We start from the raw sequence: 25,233 nt of genomic DNA, 5'->3' as shown, positions 1-25,233 counted from the left end.
AGTTGGCTTAAAGCTGTTCCCGCATGGCCCCTTGGGGCCCAGGTCTGTGGGCACAGCTGTGGGGAGCTCAGCACAGAGCGGGCACTGCTTGCTAAGTCCTCTCATTGTGGGCTTTCTGAGCTGCCTGAGTAACCTTGGCCATGGACTCCCTTTCCACCTCCTGCCCCGCTGGACACAGCCGTGCACTCAGCCCGGTGTTACACCCACAGGGCTGTTCAAGAGCCTGCAGCAGTCGCATAGCATCAGCTCCCAGGACCTTCTCACAGCCATGGACTACTGCGAGGAGCTGCTGCAGGAGATAGACATCACCAACTTCCTGCTGACCCTCTGCAGCCACGTTCGGGCCTTCCGCGAGAGCCACCGGCACTTCCATACGCACCCCAGGGCAGCCAGCCTGGAGCAGGAGGAAGAGCCGCTCTCCAGGGAGAGAGGCGTCCTCATCTCAGAGTCTAGGTAGGAGCCATCTGCCACCCTTCCCATTGATTCAGGGAAGAGCTGTGAGCTCCTGGGCCTTCATGGGTCATTTTCATGCAGAGGAGACACAGCATCATGGAGCAGGACGGCTAAGAAAGTAAGGCAGCATTGGGTTGGGTGTACTGCCAGGTTCCCTCTCCCTGGTGCTGCCAAGGGGTACGGTGCCTAGGCACAGAATGGCACGAGATGTCTGCATGACGAGTTCTGTGGCTGGTGGACTTCGTGCTGAGCCAAGGTCTGCGGCATGGCTGCAGGGCCCTGAATCCCACAGGATCAGCTGGTTAATACCCGCTGTGTGCAGAGAGACCAGCCTCAGTCAGCACTGAGCAGGGACAGTGTTGCACTCTGCCTACTTCTCCAGAGGCACCAGCCCTCCCCCATGTGCCTGGACTCTGTGTCTGTACCCAGGCCCCGATCTGACTCCCTCTGCTCTCCTGAAAGCCTGGCAAAGGCCTGGTATAGACACAGCTGCCCCCTAGCCCTTGTATAGAGTCCAAGGCCTGATACCAAGCTGCTGTCTCTCTACTCTTCTTCCTGGGTCCTACCCCCCGGGCTTAGCAGAGGGGCACGGTACCCAGCAGGGCCTGCATGGCAGTCTGGGTACCTAGTGGAGTTGGCTGCCATGGGCAGAGGTGTTTTCCAGCACCTTGGGCTGGGTGGGTTATAGGTCTGTTACTGGCTAGGGATGGTGGCATTGTACCTGGAGGTGACAGTGACTCTGTTCATGGTTCGTACTGTGCCCATCTGGCTTGTATGCATGTGGCCTCGTCAGTGCGGAGATGGAGGACTACAGCGAGCAGGACCACGGAGGTTTCTCATGCCCCACTGAGGAGCCCAAGATCAGCGCCAGCTGCTGCCCGGAGTTCCCCCTATCCCTGCTGGAGAGTGGCCAGCCCTGCCAGGTGCACCCCAACCTGCATAAAATCATCCAGGTGAGGGAGGGGAGCAAGCATGCAGTGAGCTGAGGCCAGAGGGGGTCAGTCTCACATTCACAATCTCCTTTCTCTCTCGGCAGGAGAAGTTCCTAGAAATCGGGAGTTTGCATTTTAAGCCAGTGCTGTCGAATCCTCATTATTTCTTCTACTGTCCGCCCTGTGCCAAGAAAGAGGTGTGTGTGTGGGGTGGGGGCTTGGGTCCCTGTGCCTGGTGCGGCCCCAGTGCCCTGGTGGCGGGACAAGTGAACTAGGCTCTGCCAAGGAGGGAAGTGCTATTTGTCTTTCCCCAGGTCTACCCTTTGGGCGTCCACTGAGCCCCCGGGGTGCTGGAGCAGCCTGCCCTGCTGCCCAGCCTTTTGACTGACACGAGCTTGTTCCCCCTGCTCAGGAGGAGGCCTCCCGGGACCAGGCAGACAGGAAGGGCAGCGAGGACATGGAGGGGTCGGAGGCTGAACTGGCAGCTGAAGAAGGTAACTCTTTGTCCTCCCTACAGAGTGCATGTGCCTGGCAGTAGTGCCGCGGGGGCTGGACTCCACCACACTTCACGGCCGGGGGAGCTCGGCTGGACTGCACTTAGTGTTCCAGCGTAGCTCTGGGAGCAGTGTGAAGATCTCTCTCCTCTTTCTCCCGCCCCGGCCCACACACACACACACACACACACAACTGCCGTAGCTGTACGGGCAGAAGCCCTAGTGTAGCTGCAGTTATAAGTGCGGCTCATTGGGGGGCCAGTCCTGGCCATGCTGACACTGCTGCTGTGAGCTGCGTCTCCACTAGCAGGGTAATAGTGCGGTTACACTGTGCTAGAGTGGAGCAGCCCTGTGTATGCGCAGGGACCCTGTCGGGCTGCGGCATTGCCACGGAGAGTGACCCAGAGCTGGAGGTGGAGTATCGGGAGAAGCTGGAGAACGAATTCCTAGACGTGGGCTCCCTCTCGGACTCGAACACCGTCAACCACGACGACGACTCGTTCAGCGTCCTGGGCGGGGACTCGCTGAATGAGCAGGAGCTCCTGGAGCAGGAGATGCCACCGCTCTTCATGCACCTGACCTGCTCTGTGAAGTTGCGCAGCCAGCACAGCTCTATGCCCGTGCGGTCGCTGCCCACCTGCCTGGGTAAGAGCGTGCCTGCAGGCGGCCAGGGCTAGGGCCTTGGCTGCAGCCTGAGCTGAAGGGTTCCAGCGGGGAGCCTGGGTCGATGCCAGGCTGCTGGCTGGGTGAGCGGAGCACCTTGGAGCACAGCGCTCTCGTTTCTCCCTCTGCCCCAGAGGCTGCTCGCTTGAGGCAGGTTCCCACCCAGGCTGGAGGCCAGAGCTCTCCCAGTACCATGCTGGTGCCATCAGCCAGCCAGCCCTCCTGGTCCCTGGGAAAGTGGCTTCAGGGTGCTCCACAGGAACTGCAGAACCTGGGCTTCCCCTGCACCCCTCAGGGGCCTCTTCCACCTGTCTGAGCAGGGTGGAGTTTGGCACAGGACCCCCATGCCAGCCCCTTCTCCTGACCTCCTGGTGTCCTTCCTCAGGGGAAGTGCTGAGCTGCCTGGAGAGCTGCCAGGCTATGGCCAGCATTGATCTCAGCGACCTCTGTGTGACCCTGGACATCTTCGTGCTGACTTTGCCGCTGGAGATAGAAGGTGTAAACGCTGACCTTCACCACAACAGGTGGGTGTGGGACCGGGCTGGCTCCCCTGAACTGACCCCTCCAGACCAGGGGCTGGCTTTCCCAGCCCTTCCGATCTATAGACCAGGTGCCCGGCTCCCCTAGCCCTGTCGACCGGCAGACCTTCAGACCAGGCACCCAGCTGGCCTGACTCTCCTGAACTGTGACCCCTCCAGACAAGGAAGGTGGAATTCCCCCCTCGCATCCTGGACCGTCCTGTAGAGCCAGACTGCCCTGATTCCCCGTGATGTGGCACCAGGGTCCCTGGCTATGGGAGAAACAGCCCTCTGTTCCACAGCTGCCCAGCCCTAGCCTGGGGCCCCTGCACTCCACTGGAGCCACCTCTGTGTGGCTCCTGCCTGGGGCTCTGGGGCTGCTGTCCCAACCTGTGCTCTCTTCCCATGGCAGGTACACGTCTGAGAGCAGCATCTCCTTCGCCCGCTCACCCGGGCAGCCCTCCTCCTTTCGCTCGGACGAGGAGCTCATGCACAACTTGGAACGGCTGCCGTCTACTGGAGGCGAGAGGTATTGCACCCCTTGGCCTGGCAGCTGGGCTGGTACGCTGGACATCATGCTAGGCTGCAGTGCAGGGGGCGCGGGAGAATGAACCCTACTGTTCCCTCTCTCATAGGCACCCAGCGCTCTCCAACCTCCCAGGGGTACACAGACAAGCTGTCGAAGCCACCATGAATGAGGTGAGCCCTGGCTGCCCTGCCTGGGTCACCGCAGAGCCGCCTTCTCGCCCAACCAAGCGTGTCCCAGCCCGGGGACCAATGCTGCCTGCAGCAGGCTGCATACTGGCTGTGTGCTGCCCAGCTGCTGGGGCAAATCTGTCTGAATCCAGCCAAGGCCTGGGGTTGGTGCAGGAGGGTCTCTGGCCACCAGTGGGCATGGCTGGGGAGGGAGATAGAGACCCAGGATGCATGGCGGGGAGTGTGGGGACAGGTCATCCAGGTCGTGTCCTTGGCCCTTAGATCCGCTGGCTTCTGGATGATGAGATGGTGTCTGCCCTGCGCCGTTCGCAGGCGGTCAGCGCCTCGGTCCTGGACCGGGTCGCCACCCATGTCTACAGCTCCCAGGGGCGGCCCAGCTGCCACAGTGAGGTGGTGCCCCTGCAGTTTGTCTTCGGGCCCGAGCACTCCTTGGAGAAGTTCAGAGAGGTGAGAGCCCCACGGCCCCTGCCGATGTGTCCCGCCCCACCCCCACGTGCGTGCCCAGTATGCTCTCTGCTCTGCCCTCAGCAGTGGCCAGCCCCCCTTCCAGCGCACTCTCCTGGGCTCTGTGTTGCAGGAGTTCCGGAGAATGACCCTGCCGGGCTACGTGCTCAATGCAGAGGGCTGCGATTACCACTACGTCTCCGTCAGCCGCCTGCGCCCCATGGAGACCCTCGCCAGTACTGTCCACAGCCTGCAGCAGCCCCCACAGGCGTGGCCGAGCCCCCTAGAGACCCCCGCCAGCGCTGTCCCCAGCCTGCAGCGGCCCGCGCCAGGAGGAAGCCCTGGAGCAGCCCAGAGCCATGTTGGGCAGGAGGGGAGTAGCGAAGCAGATGCTGAAGGCCTCCAGCCAAACCATCCAATGCCCTCCCTGCCGCAGGGAACTGGGGGCCTCTGGGCCTGGCCAGTGGGTGAGAGCCAGTTTGGGCCAGATGTGGGAAATGCACTGGGTGAGAGCGACCAGATGCAGGATGAGGTGAGAAGGATGGATGCTGTCTGGATGGCATGGGGGAGCTGAGCTTTGGCAACCAGCCCCGGGGGTGGGTCAGTAATGCAGTCCCTGGTTTGGGTGCAGGAGCCAGAGGAGGTGCTGAGGCTGGAGCAAAGTGGAGTGGTGGAGCAAAGTGGAGCTGTGGAGCACAGCTCGCTGGAGGAGGCAGCCCGGGAGATGACCCCCCTGACTCCTCCCCACTCTCGGTTCCTGCCCTTGTCCTCGGAGAAGGGGAGTGCTGAGAAATCGCCATCTACAGCGATCCTGTCTGACTCGGGGACCCAGGGCAGGGAAGGTAGGAGCCCTGATGGGGCTGGGCAGCATGTGCTGGGCTGGAGCCTACGGCATGAGAGCAGCTTCCTGGGTGCTGCCTCGTGGTCCCTGCTTGACACGGGTGTTCTGCATCGGGGGAGCCCTGCTCCTGGGAATGGGGTGTCTCAAGGCCGTCTGCCTCCCCCTTTCCATGCCAGCCTGGGGGGTTGGTTCTGCTTGTTGGCACACGGAGGTTCATGAACTGGGCTGTGCTGGGTGTCTCTAGGCACACAGGCCGCTCCAGAGTCAGTCCCGGGCCTGTCACTGTACCTCCCGGAACCCTGGGCCTGTGCTGCTCATTGGGTGGTGTGATGTCCCACCCTGTGGAGTCTGGGAGCGCAGGTCTGTGAGCTGCAACAAGTGCTCTGCTAAGTGCCCCCTCTTCTCCCGCAGGCGCCAGTAAGCAGCGTCCCAGCCGAGTGCAGAGTCTAGTGTCAAGCCAGGGCAGCATGGACTCGGATCACTTAGGTGAGATTCTCCTCGGCAAGGGCAGGCAGCGTGGGGCACGGGACTTGCTGGGGCGCTGGGCTCCAAGGTGCCGGCTACCGCTCTGGAAGGAACCGGGGGAGGGCTGTGTTCACAGGGCCCGTGTTTCTGCGGCAGGTTACGATGGAGGGAGCAGTGACTCAGAGTGCGAGGAAGCCCTGATGAGCGACCATGACCCCAAGTGCCCCCTGATGCCGGATTTCTGGCTCATTGTAAAGATCCAGCAGGACCGGGTAGAGGTGTATTCTCACACACGGTAATGAAGGTGCTGTGCCGGCTCCCATCTCCACACCCCCTTCCTGTCACTTGCATTGGCCCGCAGACTTCTCCTGCTCTCTGCCCCCAGTGCCTTTGCTCCCTTGTCACCTGCTCCCAGCCTGGCTCGCTCCTTGCATCTGCTGTCTGTCTCGGGGGCACCCTGGTTGCCCCCAGCCCAGCACTGGGGTGTTCGGGTGCCAGCCATGTCACATGGGGCACAGGACACAACAGCCCCTGTCACAACGCTCACAACCTCAGACAAACAGCTGGGTGGTTCGTTCTCACGTGTGGCAGGGTAAGCTGGGCTAATGCTGCCAATCTCTGTGAGCTGAGCTAGCTGGGGCTTCCTGTCGCTCTGCCCTTCCAGCTGCCCCCCCAGCCATGGCCGTGGCCAGGGGGATTGGGGCAGGCACCTAGCCACTCATGGGAGAAGCTGCCTTCCTTGCTAGCAACTCTGCTGCTCCCTGTCTGGAGCCTGTAATGGCCGCACACCCCACTCAGCAGGACTCTGCGGCCTCTGCTGCTCCCAGCCCCTCCCCACTGGATCCCACTCGCTCCCCTCTGCTGATCCTTCCCACAGCAGACGGAGTCCCCCTGCACCTTTGCCTGCAGTCTGGGTCGTGGGGTGCGAGTCTCCGTCCTGCCCCAGTATGCCTGCCCCAAGCCTGCTCCCACAGGTTCTGAGATCCCCTTGTCTGCCCTTCTCTCCAGGACCCCCATGTGACTGCTCTCACTCCCAGCCCTGCGCCCCAGTCTTGGGTCTCTGCTCTCACAGCCCCAGTTCACATCTCCCTGCCAAGGAGTGATTTGTTGTCTCTCCCTATGTTGTCCTGCCAGCCACTCTGGCTGTTGCTTTTTCCATTGTCCAGGCTTGGGGTCCTGACTGGCTGTCCTCCCCTTCCATGCATCACACCACTCCTCTCTATCCCTCCTGCCCACTGGGAGACCAGCCCTTTCTGCCAGCTTTCCCCCGTCCCTGCCAGCTGCCAAGGACCTCCCCAGTGCAGCTGGGGCTCCCAGGCACTGTGCCCATCACTGGGCCCCGTAGCCTGTACCCCATAGGCCTGCTGACCTCCCTCTCTTATCCCCACGAAGCAGCCCAAGTGCGGAGCAGATGGCGATGGCTGAGGCCGGGAAGGAGCCGGCCGAGGAGTGTCTGCGTCTCCACCAGACCGTGGTGAAGAAGATTGGCGAGATCTGCAGGGTTGTTAACCAGGTAACGTGGCTCCTGGGGAGGCTCTGGCGCTTTGAGGCCCAGCCTGGCTCTCGAATGAACAGGGGTTCCTGGGCTCGGCCCAGCACCCAGTTCCCTTCTGTAGCACCAGTGCAAGGAGGGTTCTGCAGCCCTTGTTCCGCCTGGGCCCTGGGTTCCAGCGTTGCTTGCCCTGGGGCCCGGGCCGTGGTGAGCCGGCCTGAGCCCCCCATGTCTGTTGCAGCACTTGCTGCTGCAGGACCTGCACGACAGCCACGTCTGCAACACGCTGCTGGTGGCGGAGAGCGAGGAGGACATCTGGAAGAGCGAGACTCCCTACAATTCCTACCGGCAGCGCGCCCAGCCCGCCGATGGTAAGCCACTCTCCTCCCCTGCTGCCAGGCAGGGAATGGCCTGCAGCCCCGGCATGACCAGAGTGCCCTACTCTCTGCCCTGCAGATTACTCCACCGAGGAGAGCTACCAGCCCCGTGACTACCTGGCAGCCACCATGCAGTTCATGCCAGGTCACTTTGCCTGCCCCGTGGTGTGGAGCACCCTCATCCATGTGCACTCCCGTCTCAAGATGGGGCCCAACATGGGGGTCTCACGAGGTGCGTACCATCGGGGTCCCCTCGCTGCCATAGGGACAGACTGCCCTGCTGACACAGGCGGGCGGGCCCTGCCTTTCCCAAGCATCCGGCAGGCGGGAGTCTGAGCGGTGCCTGCGGAGGCCCCATGTCTGCACCGGGGGGCAGAGCGCTCAGTTGGGCAGCGGGCTGCAGAACAGAGCTCAGTGTCCTGTGTCTCTGCAGCTATCCAGGCGCTGCGCTCGGTGCTCAATGCTTTCTGCGTGGTGAACAGGAAGAACATGTTTGTCTACCAGGAGCGATCCACCAAGTCAGTCTTCTACCTCCGGTAAGGAGCCCCCTTCCCCAACCCTGCCCCTGGTCGCCTTGTCCCTAGGCCGTGCCCCCATCCCAGGCTATTGCCCTGGATTTCTGGGCTCCTTGGGGCAGGGACGGTCTGTGTCTGGGCAGCACCCGCAGTGACTGCATCATTCCACCGGGGTGCCAGGCAGACTGGGTCCCTCCTGCCCGCTGCTGCCTGGCCCTCCACACGGAGACCCGTTGAGCCTGCAGTAAAAACCCCACTGAACTCTTGCTCCTTTTTACTGACACCTTAATGCCCCAGGCCCCACCCCCTAGGGCTGAGGCTGCTGCCCCACACTTCTCCCGTCCCTCTCTCCCTGTGCCCAGACTCTCTGAAACCACCCACAGCGGGAAGGCGTGGGAAGGGGAGAGCATCCAGGGCTGTGCGTGCCGCTCGCTGGCTCTGACGCGCAGTCAGGAGCCCATTTACACGGAGGATCAGACAGTAAGTCTGCAGTGCTCTCTGTCCATGCGGGATCTGGGGCAGCTCCTCAGGGTTGTGGGGGGCGGGTCAGTGAGCCCAGCATGGGCACGCAGTGGTGGTGGGCGCCGAAAGCCTGGGATAAAGGGAGCAGCCCCATTTCCTCTGTGGTAGGCAGTCATGGGTTTGTGAGGGGGTGCATGTGGGGCATGGGAGGGTTGGGGGGTACAGGTGGGGGAATTACAGGCAGGGCAGGGGCAGTGTGGGGTAGGGGGGTTGCGGGTAGGGCAGGGAGGTATGTGGGGGGAATTGCAGACAGGGTGGGGTAGGGGGGTCGTCTGAGCAGCGGCAGGTGCTGGACCTTGCCAGAGCTCAGTGACCCCCCAGTAGTTCTGGGTGGGGCTGTGGAAGAAGGTGTGTCTAGTGTAGCCCCTTTGTTCCTTCCAGGGTTTGCGCTCCTCCCTAGACACAGCCTCCTGCCGCAGCGCGGACTCTGCCCGCCCTGTGGGCCAGGTGGACAGACACATCCAGCTCACGGTGCATGGTGTCGCCCCAGCAGGTGAGTTATGACCTCCGGGGAGGGGAGGGGAGGCACAGGATCGATCACCCCCTACCCTGGGCAGTGGTGTGGGAGTGGCAGGGTTGGAGTGGGGTGCGCCGTGGGGGTGGGGGTGGGCTGGGGGTAGGATCGCCCCCGGGGCGGTGGGCTGGGGGGCTAGATCGCCCCGGGGCAGTGGTGGGGGGTGGGCTGGGGGGCAAGGTTCTCTGCCCTGGCTGTTTTCTGAGCAATGCCCCAGGTGCTGGGGCTTGGACTCAGCAGCTCAGTGTGGCATGGGGCATGTCTCGGTGCAGGGGGAACAGTTTCTCCCTTGGCTGGGCCCTGTTCTCCCCTTGCCCCCTAGCTGTCCTGGGCATTGATGCCAGATGGCCCCAGGGTCAAACCCCACATGCCATGTGCGGCCCAGACAGTGCCATGCCTCCCCTGGTTGGTGCCAGGGCTGCTCCACCGATGGGAGCAGCTTGCTCTGGCACGTGGCCTCTCGGGGTTTGCTGTGACAGGCGGGTGCCCTGCTTGAGGGGTGGGGCAGGACCTCCGGTGGTGGTGCCCCGATGAGCATGTTGTCCTGGGGGCTGCTCTCACCTCTGCTTCTCCCCAGGGCCCGAGATCACAGACGAGCTGGTGAAGGTTCTGCGCAGGCGTCTGGATGAAGCCACTTTGGACATCATCACTGTCATGCTGGTGCGGAACTGCAAGCTGACCCCGGCCGACGTGGAGGTAACGCTTCCCCAGGGCCTGCAGCCAGCTGCCCTGTGCAGTACAGAACCCGAACCAGATCCATAACCCTGCTAGAGACCAGGAGCCCCCAGTCCAGCTGCGCCTCTGCTGTCCCCCACCCCTGGGCCAGCCTCCCTGCCTCTGCAGGGAACAGCTGAAAATCAGCATCCACTGCCTTAGGCTGTCTCCATGGCCAGGGTGTCAGGCGCTGGGGTGGCACAGGCCCCCTGTCAGGTGTCTGAGTGCAGACCCCCTATTTCAGGCCATTTCTGGAACAGGGTGCCCATGAACACCCCTTGTACGTCTGCTGGGTCCTCAGGGGTTCTGTGTGCAGCAGCGCTCGGAGGGGCCTGTCTGACGCTGCCTTTCCCAGGAGTGCTGTGCCCAGGGATTAGCAGGTTTCCTCTTCACAGTTCATCCAGCCCCCGGGCTCTCCGCCCACAGAAGTCCTCCAGTTCACTCTGCCCTCTGCCTCTCTGCCCTGGCTCCATGCCGTGGCCTGTTATCTGCGCCAGAACCTGCTCATCTTCCTGCACACCCCCAAGTACACAGACAGCAACGTTGAGCACCACTTCAAGGTGAGGGGCTGGGGCCCTGCGTGCGGCCATGTTCCCACAGTGGGCTGGGGGGTGGTATGAGTGCAGGGCTCAGACTGGGTAGATGCCACCTGCTGCAGAGGGTGCAGTCTGTGGCTGCCTGGCTGCGCTTATGGGCAGTGGTGGAGTGGTCCAGGCTGACCCTCCGCTCTGGAGCCTGAGAAGAGTGAAATCCCACCCAAAGAGAAGAGCCCTCCGGGAGCAGTGGGTGCAGGCAGCACTGCCGGGTGCTGGTTCCTTACCCTGCAGTCACCCCCCACTTCCCTACTGCACTGCGCTGGGCATTGTCCCCACGCACAGGCTGATGCCCCACAGAGCTAGCGCTCTGCACAGCAAAGCGCAGCCAAGGGCCGACATGGGTGGGGAGGGGGTTGAGGCCCTGGGGTGGGGGGGGGTATGACCTAGAGGACAAGGAGGGTGGGGAGTAGGAGGGGCCCAGCTGCAGCACTCATCTGTGTTTAGCTAAGCTGATGGTCCTGTTCCTGGCAGTCACCATGGAGACACCCCTGCCACGTCTGTCTCTTTCCATTCTGACAATGCCCCGTGGCTCTGTCTCCTGGCCCCACTGAGCCAGCACTTCCGGCCAGCCATGCCACACCTACAGAATGAGCAGAGCTGCTATGCCAGCCTCCATGTGGGTGCTGAGCCTTCCCCTGGGTCTGCTGGGCTCCAGCTTCCTGGGTGTGCTGCCATGTGTGTCCAAGGGCTTCATGCCTTTAAGGAAGGCTCAGACTCCGGAACCCAGCCTCTAGTCCCACCCACTCCACAGCAAAGCGTGAAGGTGGGGCTGGCCGGTGGTGGAGAGTTCGGCGCCCACTGACCCCCAGCAGCGTGCTGCTTGGCTGGCAGGCTGTCTGCTCCCCTCTCCTCCAGCTGTGGGGCCTGGCAGGCTGACAGCCATCTTAGGCAGCTCAGTGTCCCAGGCAGCCTTTCTGGACTTGTGGCTGAGGGGTGATGCCACTAGCAAGCAAGGCAGGTTGCTATGCACCGGCCCAGGGCCCACTGAGTCCCAGAGGCTGCTAGATGATGAGGGCCGAGCACGGAGGGCAGGGCTGGAGCAGATGCCATGTGGGGCGGGCTCAGGGTTAGCAAGGGGCCTGCTCATGTGGCTGGAGGCAGAGCGCTTACAGTGGGTGAAGCCACGCTGGGCTGGCATGCGCCCGTCCCTGGGGACAAGGCTCTGCTCTCCTGCTGATGTGGCTGGGTCCGCCTCCCATCGCTCAGCGGGGTGCTTACCCTGGCACGCCCTTCACTCCGCTCCGTCTCTGCTCCCCAGCACTACGTCCAGCAGCGTGGCAGTCCCGACCTAGATCTCTACCTGTACAACAAGCCCGGTGGCCAAGGCACTGGCGGCAAAGGTACTGGGGCGCTGGGCTCTCCAGCATTGGGTGAGGGGCTAAGCAGCAGGGAGCTGCTTTCTCGTGCTGAGCGTCCCACAGGGAAAGGAAGGCAGCACGTGCCCTGCACGCAGAGTGTGGATTTGGTGCCGTGGGGATCATCTATTCCCTGGGGAGTCCCCCCAGGGAAAAGCCCCGCCGTGGCCGTTGGGCCCAGCACAGCTTGGAGAGGGTCCCCTGCCCCATTCCTTCCGTTGGAGTGGTGTTGCTGCAGTGCAGCTCTGGGCTGGCTGGAGGCTCCTTGGACATGGCCGAGCTCCTGCGGCGCTGTTCCCCGAGGGCCCCAGTGCGCCCTGGTCACTGTTCAGCCAGCTCTGGGGTGAGACGCAGCTGGGTTCCAGCAGGTAGGAGGGTGTGGTAACCCTCAGGGTTCAGGGTCCTGGGTGGGGAAGGGCAGGTCCGCTGGGTGCAGGCGCCTGGCAATGGAGTCCCTTGAGCACCGTAGGCACCTGCTCCTGAGGATTTGTTATGGGTGCAGTGCCCTGCCCATTCTTGTGGGCTGTTGGAGGAGAGCTTGCTCGTCCTGTGCTTGGAGCTGGTCCCTTGTGCCCCTCCTGTGCTGGGTGGTGATGTCCCTTCTGTGTCTGACTGTGGTGAGGCTGGCGTGGCCCGCGGTGCCCTCTGAATGCTCTTCTGTTGTGTAGGAACCATGTCGGACCTTGTGCAGCACCTGTTTCCGCTCTCCCACTTTCAAGGTAGCACCTGTGGTTCGTGTTGCACTGAACCTCTTCCCCTCCCCCCACCTGGCTCCTCTTTGGTTCCTGCCATGGACTGGTTGGGTTGTATTGTGGCTTCAGCACTGGCTCGTTGTGTGGCTGTCTGTGACTCCAGGCTCCCTCTTCCCAGCGGCCTGTGGGGTCAGTGAGCAGGAGGCTGCTGCTGCCTGGGGCCATGACCCTCAAATCCCCTGGAGAGAGTGTTCTGCTCCTGGCTCCCCCCGTCCCCTAGCTCAGCCCAGGGAGCTCCAGGGCTCTGTACAATGGGAACATGTCTCCTGCCACCAGGGCATGCTGCAGGCAGTGCCAACAGGGTACAGGCTCCCTCCATGGCTGCGTCCATAAAGCTGTGTGGGGTCACCCTGCACCCCAAGACCCAGGTGGCTGCATTGGGGGTTTATAGTGGCCAGCACCCCTGGTGTGATGGGGCTGGATGGAGGGGATCCGGTGCGATGGGGCTGGGTGATTGCTGCAGTCTGGCCCGCACTTCCAGTGGGAACGGGGACAAAGGAGGGGACAAAGCCCTAATCTCCATCAGTGTGGGTCTGGGTGGGAATCCTGGCAGGAAGTGGGAGGACCATGATCTCGGTTGCTGCCCGTCTAGGCTGTGCCCAAGAGTGGGAGAGTAGGTTTGCAGTTTCAGCGGGGCCTTAAACACCATCACACCAGCAATGGTTAAGGCTACGATTTTCTTATGGAAGTCACGGAGTCCCTGACTTCACGAGACCTCCATGACTTCAGCCTGCAGCAGCTGGGAACCTCAGGGTCCTCCCGCAGCATGAGGCAGCAGGGGAACCCCGAAGCTAGTCAAAAAGCTGCACTGCTAGCCCTGCCCCAGGGATGGGGTAGCAGCCCTCCTGCTGCAGGCAGACAGGGACCAGCCCTGGCTACTGTGTCCCATTCAGGTGTGCGTGCGTTCGGGGGATGGAAGGTTCAGGAGTCCCAGCTGGAAAGCCTGCCTGGTCAGGAGAGACTAAAGGAGCTCAGTGTGTTGGCAAGAGAGAGAGAAGGGGTGATTGGAGCACGTCTGAGTACCTACCTGTGGGGCGGAGCCTCGTGTTCGGCTAGCAGAGGGCTCTTCAGGCTGGCAGACTGAGGCCGAACGGGATCTGGGGCGGGATGCTGAACTAGGCAATTCAGACTATAAACAAATTAAACTTTGGACGTATTTAGCCATTGCTCTAGCTCAGACCGAAGTTCTAGGCTGGATCCAAGAATCCCAGGAGAGATTGTCTCTGGCCTGCTACGTGCCTAGTCAAACTGGATGATGATCATAGTCCTCAATGAACGTCTCTCAGCACCCACCTTGCTGGGAATCTGCCACCGACACTTCAGGGCATGTCCTGGGAGAAGGGCAGGCTGCAGGGAACCTATCTGAGCGCTCTGCTGCCATCCCAGACTGCAGAGCTCTGACATGTGGGCGCCAGGAAAAGGCACCACCTCAGCACCTCTCTGGGCTGCCAAGGTGGGCACTGCGCTCTGGAGTGTGTGTAGCAGGGGGCATCACTTGCTTCTCTTCACCTTCCTTTGCGCCCCCTCCCCGCAGGGGAAGTGGCCCAGCACCGTCTGAGGTGCGGCACTAAGATAAAAACCTGCCGTTCTGCTGACTCCTGCTCTGCTGGAAGCTTCCCTCCACCCCCTGGAAAAGGAGTCGCTGCTTCCGGTGCTGAGTCGGGGCAGGCCACGGCTACCTGCTGCCCTCCCTGTGTGATGGGCAGCCCTGGTGACCCACTCTCCCAGCTGGGTTGCTGGCACCCTGAGAATGACTTACTGCCCTCTGCAGGGGAGGGGGTTACCCTCCCGTGAGATGGATTGGGGCAGGGCCTTGGCGGTCCCTGTGATGGCCACTGTTGCTGGCATGTAACTGACACACACTGCGCGTGGGTCCTGCGCGTAGGTCCTGCGTGCATTCGTGTGCCAGCCGCTGTGCAGCGACTTGCCTGTCTCCGTGCCCTTAAGTGTCGGTTCCTGGGCCGCCTTGCGCATACTGCCCCTAGGAGGGATCTCGCCCTTACCCCGCCAGCTTCCCCGCACCCCCTCCCAGTTGCCAGGGCCCTCCTGGTGGCCCATGGGGAGCCAGCTCTCTCTCCAGAGACACAGCAGTGCGGGGACCCCACACAGGACAATGTGCAGTGGACATGTTGCTCTTAGCCTCCTTTCCTGCACAGGCCTTTCCTGCATGGGCTGCTGCCATTCTGTGGCTGTTCGGAGAGCTGCACTAAGAAGCACAGTGTGTGGCTGGGTCGGGCTAGCAGGGGTTGGGTGGCTGAGTTATGGTCCCAGGGCTGGGCTGTGTTACCTGCTGCTGCCTCCCTTCCTCTCCTGCTGGTGCCCCATGCCCCGATGGAGATTGCGGACCCCTGGGGACAAGGCCTCTGGCTGTGTGTGGCACAGTGGGGCCAATCGAGGGTCTGGCTCCTGCCATACAAATAACTAACTGCTTTATGCCCTGCGCCCAGATCCCCTCACTCTGTCTGCCCCTGCAGGGTGAGTCCCTGAGGGGGTAAAAACCCCAGTGCAGGCCTGGAGCCTTCCCCAGCATCACCACCAGGAGCTACAGGTCCTGCACCACTGTGCTGGCCCAGAGGGGGCTACTGAAGAGTGTTGGCTGCTGGCCTGGAGAGGAGCAAGGACACCAGAGCCCTGTCCCGGAAGTGGGGAGGGCATGTTCTAGCTAGGGTGCTGTGGGGACATCCATGGGGGGCGGGGGAGGGCAGCATTCTGGGGGGTGGGGGATCAAGGGCAGCATAGCTAGATTCCTGGCACCAAAGCAACAATACAAACGCAGCATGATGAGTACAGGACCCCCACGCACCCTCCTCCAGACATCATGTGGGCATCTGCAACTCATCCCCTCTGGGGATGTCCAGTGCAGGGCGGACACACAGTGACTCGGACTGTCCTCTCCTGCAGGAATTGCATGCATTGCTCTGTCATTCGTGGATGAGCGTGGCAGCCCCCTCTCACTGGCGCGCTGGGAACGGTCTGGTCCCCTGGAGCTGCCCCCATCTCCACCTGGCACAGACCTGCTGCAGGACTCAGACTTTGAGAGCCTCACTGCAGTCAGCAGGCACCATGCTGAGCCCGGCACCCTCCAACCAGGTAGGAGTGTACATGTTCTGTACTGAAGCCAGTCCCAGCCGCTGAGCAGCTACCTTGACCCTATGCCCGGGCAGGAGCTTCAGCCTGACGGGCGAGCTCTGGGCACCATAGACAGAGTGGGCTCAGGGCTCGGGGGGGGGGCCCTCCAACCGTGTCCCCAGGATGGCTCGCTGGAGCTGGGGAGGGCCTGTTGTGCCCAGGGGAGAGGGCATCATGTGGCTGTAGGTGTCTCTGAGCCTTGTGGGGGATCATCCCTCTGCAGGGGCCGTGCAGCTCTGGTGACTACCCTCTTCCTGCAGCTGCCTGCACCCTGGTGCGCTTGGATGTCTGGGAGAAAGGGAACATCAGCCCCCTGCAGCTGTCGGAGAAGCTGCGCAGCGCCGTGCGCCACGCCCTGTGCGACGCAGTCATGGAGTTCCGAGTGCTGCCGGCCCCACTCTGCATGGAGGCTGCCTGCCCGCCGGAGGAGCAAAGCGGTGGCGGTAAGCTGCAGGGTCTCTTCTGGGTCTTCTTGTCACGAGCATCTGTGGGGCCAGGACCCTCAGCCAGCTGTGTCCTGGAGCCAGGGAGACCTGGTTCCGTGGGGAGGCTGCTCTGGCTGAGCGCTCCCCACCGTGCTGCTCCAGTGCTGGGTTCACGGCCTCTGCCCAGGTTCTGATGTGTACTCTGTCTGCAGGAGGCCTCAGGAGGACCATGTCGGAGACCAAGGGGCTGGCTCTTCCTGCAGGCAATGCTGGTGCCAGTAGAGTGCCCCCGCCCCCTCTGCACTTCGCCTCAGCCCCCAGCTCTGGCTCTGGCGAGCCAGTCACTCCCACAAACAAGATGGGACGCCGGAGCTTCTGGGACATGCTGGTACACTCAGAAGGACGTGGGCTGTAGCAGGGTGCTCAGACTGAGCCCGGCCCCCGGGGCTGGGGTCACAGCGGGGCCTGGGAGGGGAGGAGCCGGCTGTGCTGGGGACAGGCCTATAGCTGGGAGCCAGCTGGGGTGGGCGGGCAAGGGGAGGTCAGAGCTTTGCTTCTCTCCACTCTTCACCCCCTCTTGTGCCCCGCCCCCCAGAGTAAGGCCGACTCCTCGGAGCTGGGCAGCCCCAAAACCACTGATGACATCGTGCTGGAGCGGCCAGAGGAGAGTCGCACCCGCCGCCGCCACAAGACAGAGAGCGTCAAGCAGCACCTGAGCCAGGAGCGTGCTTCCGCCACGGCCGAGCTGGAGCAGGCCCAGAGGCAAGTGCCCCCCGCGCGGCCAGCCAGCTGTACCCACAGCAGCCCGGGAAGGCGCACGGTGTGGTGCTGCGATGGCCACAGCAGGCCTCACGCTGTGTCTGGCTGCCCTTGCTGCTGTGTGCGTGGCAGGACTCTGAGCAAGAGGGGCTTTGGCCCGCTGGGCCCGAGGCTTGTGGCGACCCACACAGGGCATTGCGTGTGGACAGGGAGGGACGGAGAGTGGCCAGACATCACATGTGCCCAGGGGGGACACCACCATCCACTCATCCCTCTAGCTTCTGCTTTGCACTGCCCCTTATGTCTGTCTCTGGCCTCGGCTGCATAACCAGTGCCCTGCCCCCACAGGCGCCAAGTCTGCCAGCTCGAGGAAGGGGAGGTGGGCACCATGCACCCGCTCTTCAATCAGACCTGCCGGCAGTGGATGGCATTCATGAGTCGGCTGGGTATGTACTACGGGCCCATCTCCCCTGCCTTGCAGGATGGGGCTGGAATGGGGATCTTCTCCCCAGAGCTTTGTCTGTGGGACCCCGTGTAGCCATTCCTTCCTCTGGCCCATGCTGACCCCCACCCTGTGCCTCTAGCCCAGCTTGTAAGTGCTGTTTGTTTCCTTAAAGGCACCATGTGCCCGGGGTGTAGCTTCAGCAGTAACCCGGCCTCTGACAGATGGGCCTGCACTGGCCAGCCAGTGTCCAGTGTCGCACATGCCCGCACAGAGGCCAAGGCTGGTGGTCTGGCACATAGAAGCCTGGGAGACCTGGTCATACTCCCCAGCCCATCAGGAGGGTTCGATGTGGGAGAGTCTGCTAGGCGTCTGCAGCCAGCGGGCTCCCGCCAGAGGAGACAGGCCAGAGCCCAGCCCCACGCAGTGCGCTTTAGAGTCGGGCACTGTCCAGCTCTGCAGAGGAGCACTGTGCCTTCGGAATACCAGCCTGAGATCCTTGCGGCTCCTCCCAGTCCATGCTCTGCCAAGCATGTCCCCACTAGGGTACTCTTGAGCACTCTGAGAACCCGGCAGGAGGCCAGCTCCCTCTGCTCCCAGCAGGCCGCTTTTGTGACTGGGTGTGTTTGTGGCTCATGCCGCTTCTCCTGTGCGGGGCAGGGTGTCCTTCGGTGCAGCAGTGCTCGGTGGAGATCGTCTCCCGCTTCCTGCTCTCCTCCATCCTGGAGGAGGTGGTGAGCCTGGTCACGGCCCTGGCAAGCGACACCGCTGTCAAGGTGTTCCAGCAGCACTGGTGAGTGTCTTGCTGGGGGGATCGGCTGTGGGGTTGGGAGAAGGGCCCAAGGAGTCGGCTGCCCTGAGCTCAGCTGGGAGGTAGGGTGGGGGGTTGCTGCCACGCTCCCTGTTGCAGCTGGCAGGGATTGGGTGGGGTGGCTCCTGGCGGCCAATGCTCTGTGTGGTGCTCTCCTCTGCAGCTGCCCTCGGGGCGCCACCTTCCTTCCATATAACCCCAGTCAGCGCTCCAGTCCTCAGCCTGCGGCCGTCCGACGTTTCATCCTGCTGGGACGCAACTTCCACCAGTGGCGCCACAACACGGAGCAGGGTGAGCGGGGGCCCGGGGGCAGGCATCCTGTGGGTCTGGGGGAGCCGCCCGGGGGCCCCCAGCAAGCCGTGTTGGGAGAGGGCAGGCGCCCAGGTGGAAACTTCCCATGCCCAGCTCTGGACCCACAAGGCATTTGTTCTCAGACTCTCTCGTGGCCCCTGTCGGGCTTGTTTCACCCCAGGGAGCTCCCCCAGCTGGGACTCAGGCTTGGGCCTGTAGGCCAAGCTGCCAGGCTTGCCCTACCCCAAGTCCCCCTCTCCTAGTCCGCCTGTGTCATAGTGAACACCCCACACGGCACATCCTCCAGGAGGAGCCATTGCTCTGAGACACCCCAGCAATGCGTGCGGCACAGGCTGCGCCGTGCACCCCTCAGGCCGGCACCGGGTGGCTGCTCCACCCAGAGCAATGTACGGTGGCTGAGCAGAGGGTAACTCTCCTGGGCCAGGGCCCCCCGGGAGTTTTAACCTATCTCTGCTTTGCCGGAATCTCGCAGCGCAGTGAGCGGGGGGCTTTTTTCCTGCAGGTGGCGCGCCGTATGGACTAGGGAAGGCCAGGCCCTACAGGGGCTGCAGGGAGGGACAAGCTGGCGCCCCTGGGGAACACACTGTGCTGTCCCCAGACGTGCTGCTCCTTCATCAGAGTGGTTAGCTGGCTTGGACAATGCCCACCCTGGCTGGCTTCCTGCAGGGGTTCTGCCCTTAGTCTCCCGCCCCCTTGGGCAACACTTATTGCCCATGTGGGGCAAAGGGAGGGGAGTGAGGTCCCAGCGAAACAGGCTCAGAGCTGGTGCTCAGGAGAATGTGGAGAGCAACAAGAGGAACTCCTCCAGCATCAGCTCTATCAAAACTTCATCCTCTGCTGAGGAAAATCACGGGGGGCTGCTGCTCGGTGAGTGGGTTGGTGTATGTGTACCCAGGGTCCGGTCCTTCCCATTAAAATTCAGGCCTGGTCTCTGGGTGGCTGCAGAGCTCTGGGGCTCTGACCGTACCAGCACCCAGGGGTGAGGCTGCCAACACTGGTGTTCAGCGCGTGCACTCTGCAGGAAAGCTCTTTGGGAAGGGTTTGATCCTCCCATCCTGTGCTCAAGACCCTGATGGAGCCAGGGCAGACGAGACCTGATGTTCCTGACTAGAAACCGCCTCTGCTTCCCAAGAAGGGCCATGCCGAGTGTCCGTACGGTGGCCTGAGCAGGTTTTGCCATCAGCTCCCCTCTAGCCCTTTGGGTGGGCTCCAAGCACAGGCTGGGCACTTTTTGCAGCTGGGCACCTTCACACTTGCAGCGCACTCTTCCAAGCCACGCCCACAAAATAAACGCCACCCACCATGAGTGCCCACCAGCATGATGCTGCTCGTGGCAGATGTCCCACACAGGAATGCACAGCGCCCGAAGCTGCCCTGCGTTCCCCATGGTGGGGTGTGTATGTGCCCCTGGGCCTGGCACCTTGGCTGGGGAAAAATAAAACATCTTCCCAGCGCCATCCACTCATGGCTCCAGAACGTGGCCACCTGCAGTAAATTGCACAGGTCTGTGACCCTCCCGGCTTCTCGCGTGGGGGGATGAAATAGTGAGCACAGCTGATGTCTCAGCAATCATCCAGGCAGAGGTGCTGAGCCCGCCGGGGTGCACGGGGCAGTCCCTTCACCCCTTTCTGCAGCAGCTGCGCAGGCGTCCCTGCGTTGAGGTTTTCCTACCAGCTGAGAGTGGCCAGTGAGAGCAGCTTGGGAGATGTGGCGCTGCATGGTACCTGCCTGACCTGAGCCCTGCTCCTGTCTTGCCTGAGCTCTCCACCTTAGCCCTGCCTGGAGTCGGGGATATGCCCCTGGGCCCATCTTTGGCTGGGGGTGCTCCCGTTCGCCAGCGCTGTCATGGTCCCTTCCAGCCCGTGTCCTGACTAGGCCCCAGAGCAGGTAGCGCTGGTCGGGCTGGGGCCTGCGCAGGCTTGGGGAGCTGACGTTGTCTTCGCCTGCAGTGAGACGCAGCAGGAGCAGGTGTCAGGAGGTTAAAATGTGAGTCTCTCGCTGGAGTGATGAGCCAGCGCTTGGGCCACTGCTACCCCAGTCCTTGCGCCACCCAGTGGAAGGGCAGCTGCAGGCTGCCTCCGGGCCTCTGCGCTGGAGTGGAAGCGGGCGGCTGTGCAAGTGCTCCTGCCACGGCAGGGAACGCTGCACGTGCTGCTGATTAGGGCTAATCTGACCAGATTCAGCCACGGGGCTGTCCCGCCCCCAGGGGCTGCAGACACAGGAGACCTGCAGCCAGCAGAGGGGCTGGGCTCTGTGCTGCTGTGGTTTGCAAGTGTGTCCGTGTGGCTCTAACACTAGTGCCCTGAGCACTTGTCCTCCTGGGAGAGGCAGGGATCTGGGGGTGACTGTTGCCTAGGAAGTGGGGAAGCCAGGAGTAGCTGCTTCCCAGTGCTCTACAGACTGAGGCAGGGTCTCTGGTGCAGCATGGCCTGGGTCACCCCAGCATGGCGGGTAGGGCCAGCTCCCTTTCCCTGTGATGTCAGCACAGAGAGGGGGCATGGCCCGAGAGAAGGGTATGGCTAGGATGCCCTTAGCTCAGGACTGGATGGCAGGAGGGGGCCTTGGCTCCACCCTAGACCTGGCATGGCAGCATCACAGGGGCCCTCCGTTCAGACAGGGCTGGGGAGCACAAGGGGAGTGCTCCCTACAGCTTGGTGGCCCTCAATGTTTGGTCCTTCCCTACATACCCACTGAAATGCACCCTCCTCTGGGGGCAGGAATTGGTATCAGACATGGACACAGAACACTGCAGCCCAGCGTGGGTCTGGGGCAACTTTGCCAAGTCGCTCTGGGATCTTCAGTGCTGAGGGTGGGGCATGGGCTCTTGCCGCTGCACGGCCAGCCTGCCCGGTGCAAATATTGCCATGCGTGGTTGGGGATTAGTCTGGAACTTACAGTGTAGCCCTCCTGGCCAGCTGGGTCTTGGCAGGCTCCAGCACTGATACGCTCCAGCTGGTTCCCAGCTAGTTGCTGTCCTGGGCCTCCTTCCCGAGGACAGAGGGTCTGTGGCGCCCAGGTTCCTGCCAACGCCTCCCTGCAAGGTGCGGGCAGTGAGCAGCAGGAAGGCACATTGTGGTTCTCTCTGGTCTCTTTCAGCCCACAAGGGGCTCCAGCACTTCGAGGCCATGGAGCTGAGCTTGGCGGAGAAGGGCTCCAACTCCAGCCCCTCGCTGGCCCCGCGACAGAGATTCCTTCTCCTGGAGATCCTCGACAAGAAGGTGGGCACAAATCCAGCCTGGCCCGGAGCCCGTCCGAGCGGGGGCCGTGGGTGAGGACAGCCTGGCCTGGCTCCTCACGGGGCCCTGCATAACAGTGAGGTGGGGCGGAGCAGGCAGCCGTGCCAGGGCAGTGCCGTGCAGCTGCCTCTCTGTCTGCTCTTGCACGGCAAACCCAGTGGTCTCCCTGCGGCCTGGCACTGCCACGCTCTCCGACCGGGCATGCTGATGATTGCTGTTGGTCCCAAAGCCTTGGTGGCTGCCAAAGGCCCATGGCCAGCCTGTGCTCCCAGGTGCTTTGCCGCCAGCATCTCTGGGCCCTCGCGCTGCAGAGCACCAGGACACGTCACCGTGGTGATCGGCTAGGCGCTGAGTTGGTGCTGTGGCCTCCCAGCTGTGCCCCCCACCCCACGTCCTGTAGTGGAAGCCAGCTGGTGGTGCAGCAGGGACCCACCAAGCAGCAGCCGCAGCCCACGGGCTCTTGGGTCACAGCGGCCTGGCCGGGGCTCAGCTGGTGCGGGCCCTCCCCCAGCAGAGCTCTCACCATCTCCCTTCCCGCCTAGCTGATGCTCTACACCTACAACTGGTCCCCGGACCTGGGCAGCTCCTTGAACAGCTCGCTCACCCGCCTGCTGCAGTGGCAGAACGCCCGCTCCCACATCGTGCATTGCCTCCTCAGTCAGAAACTGGGGCTTTTCCATCACTACTGCTACCTGGACACACCCTGGCATGAGGACAGCAAGCAGGTAATGGCACTGCCAGCCCCGTAAGGCTTTCCTGCCGTAGCTCCCACCTGGGCCACTCACAGGGCACCACGAGTGTGGTTCGGCAATTCTAACCCAGAGCCTGTCCGCAAACCCCAGGACACACTGGCTCCCAACAGCCTCGGTCACTGCTTGTCAGGTGACCCCAACCCACTCCCAGTCCCAAATTCCCCCTCAGAAATGTGTGTGGTATTCTGGGCAGCCCTCTTCTGGGCAGTCCAGATACCGTTCAGTCTGTTGTTCCTGTAAGGGAACAACGTGCAGCAGCTTGCCACCTCAATGGAGCTACCCACACAGCTCACAGCATGGGAGTAATTTTGATTAAAGAATAAAACCAGTTTCTTTAACAGCAGAAGCTAGGATTTGAAGTCAGTACCAGTTACAAGAGAAATAAAGATAAAACACATTCTAAACTTAAACTAGCCTTAGTTTTTTCAATATCTTCATAAATGATCTGGAGGATGGTGTGGATTGCACTCTCAGCAAATTTGCGGATGATACTAAACTGGGAGGAGTGGTAGATACGCTGGAGGGGAGGGATAGGATACAGAGGGACCTAGACAAATTGGAGGATTGGGCCAAAAGAAATCTGATGAGGTTCAATAAGGATAAGTGCAGGGTCTTGCACTTAGGACGGAAGAACCCAATGCACAGCTACAGACTAGGGACCGAATGGCTAGACAGCAGTTCTGCGGAAAAGGACCTAGGGATGACAGTGGATGAGAAGCTGGACAGGAGTCAGCAGTGTGCCCTTGTTGCCAAGAAGGCCAATGGCATTTTGGGATGTATAAGTAGGGGCATTGCCAGCAGATTGAGGGATGTGATCGTCCCCCTCTATTTGACATTGGTGAGGCCTCATCTGGAGTACTGTGTCCAGTTTTGGGCCCCACACTACAAGAAGGATGTGGATAAATTGAAGAAAGTCCAGCGAAGGGCAACAAAAATGATTAGGGGTCTGGAACACATGACTTATGAGGAGAGGCTGAGGGAACTGGGATGGTTTAGTCTGCAGAAGAGAAGAATGAGGGGGGATTTGATAGCTGCTTTCAACTACCTGAGAGGTGGTTCCAGAGAGGATGGTTCTAGACTATTCTCAGTGGTAGAAGATGACAGGACAAGGAGTAATGGTCTCAAGTTGCAGTGGGGGAGGTTTAGGTTGGATATTAGGAAAAAGTTTTTTACTAGGAGGGTGGTGAAACACTGAAATGCGTTACCTAGGGAGGTGGTAGAATCTCCTTAGAAGTTTTTAAGGTCAGGCTTGACAAAGCCCTGGCTGGGATGATTTAATTGGGGATTGGTCCTGCTTTGAGCAGGGGGTTGGACTAGATGACCTCCTGAGGTCCCTTCCAACCCTGATATTCTATGATTCTAGTTCAAGGTGAAATTCTTACCACAGGTTTTCAGTAGCAATGCTGACCAAGTTTCTGGTCAGGCTCTGCTCCTAAGGTCTGCGGCTCTTTCTGTTCTCTTGTGAAAAGAGAGAGAGAACTTGGGGTGGTTTTGCCCCTCACCTTTATAGGTCAGTCCCCCGTTGAAGTGCATTTTCCGGAGCGTGACCCCTAGATAAAGATCTTTCTGGCTCAGAGAAAGGAGACGTAGAGTCTGGTGGGAAAGAGGTTTCATGCTGTTGTTTGCTAAGATGCAGAATCTGTTTGGCTAGGAATGGGATCAGGAACAAAGAATGGCTGCTTGAGAGGTGATGGCTAAGGTTACGTTTTAGTCACTGGTATTTTTAGTAAAAGTCATGGTCAGGTTACTGGCAGTAAACAAAAATTCACAGCCTGTGACCTGTCCATGACTTGTACTAATATACCCATGACTAAATCTTGGGAGCTCAGGGCGGGGATCCCTGCTGCTGCTGTGGGACGTTGGCGGGGCTGGCAGCCTTCCTGGCTGGCTCCGCGCGGCTCTCTGGAAGTAGCGACATGCTCCTTGGCTCCTATGCGGAGGCGCCACCAGGGGTCTCTGCACACTAGCTTTGCGGCTCCCATTAGCCGGAAACTGTGGCCAGTGGCAGCTGCAGGAGCAGCACCTGCAAGCGCAGGCAGCGCATGGAGCCACCTGGCCTCGCCTCAGCTCCGAGTGGCTGCGGGAGGGCCCCATCACCGCTTCCGGGAAGCCCCCCGAGGTAAGCGCCAGCCAGAGCCCTCACCCCTCCCACGCCCCAACCTCCTGCCCCAGCCCTGAGCCCCCTCCCACACCCAAACTCCTGCCCATCCCGAGACTGCCCCAGCAGCGGCCAGTACGGCTGATCCAGGGGCTGCCAGAGCTGCTCCCGGATCAGCCGTACTGACCGCTGCAGGGGTCCCGGGAAGTCATGGATTCTGTGACTTCCATGACAAACTCGCAGCTTTAGTGGTGGCCCATCAGCTTTGTTGACACCTGGCTAGAGGTGTAAACTTGTCCGTTGTGTTTGAGAAACCAGTTTACCCGTTCTTCAGACTTGTCTGGTAAACGCACGTCAGTCATGATTCCAACTCACGTTCATACCTTTACGTGTAAAGTTGCTACATGCATTTCACCATGATACTACTGACCAGAAAGTTGTTAGTTTTCAAGTGACCCCTCACCAGGCATGCTCTGTACATGGATGACTACACGAGCGTGGAGGGTGTGAATCCAGGGTGCATTCCATCACACTTTCTTTTTTTGTTTCTTTTTAAGACCCCTCTGAAGGGAGCGATGGGTGGAATAGTTCATTTCCTCATTGTTTTGTTCAACAATTATACCTAACATCCAACCCACCAATTTTGGTCCATAGATTTCTGATCCCACCCTGTTCTGGTTCACCAAGCATGATCTTAACGCAGTCCTCGAGTTCTATCAGGAGGCCCTTTTGTTGGGACTAATTCAGCGCGTCTCCCTTTTGCACCTTTTCCTGCCAGCTGGTTCTTATGAGCTTTCTCTCACTTCCTGTGGCTGAGCTTGCAGTTTGGGTACAATTATCACAGCAACAGGGGCCAAGGGCATGAACTGGGAGGGGTAGGCCATGCCAGGCTGGGGAATCTGCTG

General features: G+C 61.4%; 1 protein-coding gene across 14 annotated transcripts in view; it reads left to right on the top strand.

Moving 5' to 3' along the window:
* SZT2 (SZT2 subunit of KICSTOR complex) overlaps positions 1 to 25,233 on the top strand; it is a 72,651-nt gene that overhangs the window by 36,583 nt on the left and 10,835 nt on the right. For 8 of the 14 annotated variants that reach the window (XM_073358000.1, XM_073358007.1, XM_073358002.1 and 5 more), the window contains 32 exons: positions 210 to 453; positions 1,247 to 1,406; positions 1,490 to 1,582; positions 1,798 to 1,879; positions 2,243 to 2,524; positions 2,928 to 3,066; positions 3,473 to 3,589; positions 3,696 to 3,759; positions 4,039 to 4,224; positions 4,355 to 4,753; positions 4,853 to 5,063; positions 5,474 to 5,548; positions 5,684 to 5,822; positions 6,920 to 7,040; positions 7,261 to 7,390; positions 7,476 to 7,628; positions 7,830 to 7,932; positions 8,274 to 8,391; positions 8,815 to 8,926; positions 9,525 to 9,643; positions 10,057 to 10,221; positions 11,516 to 11,597; positions 12,281 to 12,331; positions 15,266 to 15,454; positions 15,754 to 15,936; positions 16,131 to 16,306; positions 16,514 to 16,680; positions 17,026 to 17,123; positions 17,780 to 17,912; positions 18,094 to 18,221; positions 21,339 to 21,460; positions 22,021 to 22,203. In XM_073358000.1, the coding sequence (XP_073214101.1) occupies positions 210 to 453; positions 1,247 to 1,406; positions 1,490 to 1,582; positions 1,798 to 1,879; positions 2,243 to 2,524; positions 2,928 to 3,066; positions 3,473 to 3,589; positions 3,696 to 3,759; positions 4,039 to 4,224; positions 4,355 to 4,753; positions 4,853 to 5,063; positions 5,474 to 5,548; positions 5,684 to 5,822; positions 6,920 to 7,040; positions 7,261 to 7,390; positions 7,476 to 7,628; positions 7,830 to 7,932; positions 8,274 to 8,391; positions 8,815 to 8,926; positions 9,525 to 9,643; positions 10,057 to 10,221; positions 11,516 to 11,597; positions 12,281 to 12,331; positions 15,266 to 15,454; positions 15,754 to 15,936; positions 16,131 to 16,306; positions 16,514 to 16,680; positions 17,026 to 17,123; positions 17,780 to 17,912; positions 18,094 to 18,221; positions 21,339 to 21,460; positions 22,021 to 22,203 (4,724 nt within the window). The remainder of the gene's footprint in view (positions 1 to 209; positions 454 to 1,246; positions 1,407 to 1,489; positions 1,583 to 1,797; positions 1,880 to 2,242; positions 2,525 to 2,927; positions 3,067 to 3,472; positions 3,590 to 3,695; positions 3,760 to 4,038; positions 4,225 to 4,354; positions 4,754 to 4,852; positions 5,064 to 5,473; positions 5,549 to 5,683; positions 5,823 to 6,919; positions 7,041 to 7,260; positions 7,391 to 7,475; positions 7,629 to 7,829; positions 7,933 to 8,273; positions 8,392 to 8,814; positions 8,927 to 9,524; positions 9,644 to 10,056; positions 10,222 to 11,515; positions 11,598 to 12,280; positions 12,332 to 15,265; positions 15,455 to 15,753; positions 15,937 to 16,130; positions 16,307 to 16,513; positions 16,681 to 17,025; positions 17,124 to 17,779; positions 17,913 to 18,093; positions 18,222 to 21,338; positions 21,461 to 22,020; positions 22,204 to 25,233) is intronic. The other 6 variants (XM_073358012.1, XM_073358006.1, XM_073357999.1 and 3 more) reach the window with 5 other exon arrangements.

Source organism: Lepidochelys kempii, chromosome 8, assembly GCF_965140265.1.
Source record: "Lepidochelys kempii isolate rLepKem1 chromosome 8, rLepKem1.hap2, whole genome shotgun sequence".
NCBI lineage: Eukaryota > Metazoa > Chordata > Testudines > Cheloniidae > Lepidochelys > Lepidochelys kempii.
The sequence above is the reverse complement of the archived record's forward strand: the minus strand, read 5'-3'. Positions and strand labels throughout refer to the sequence as shown.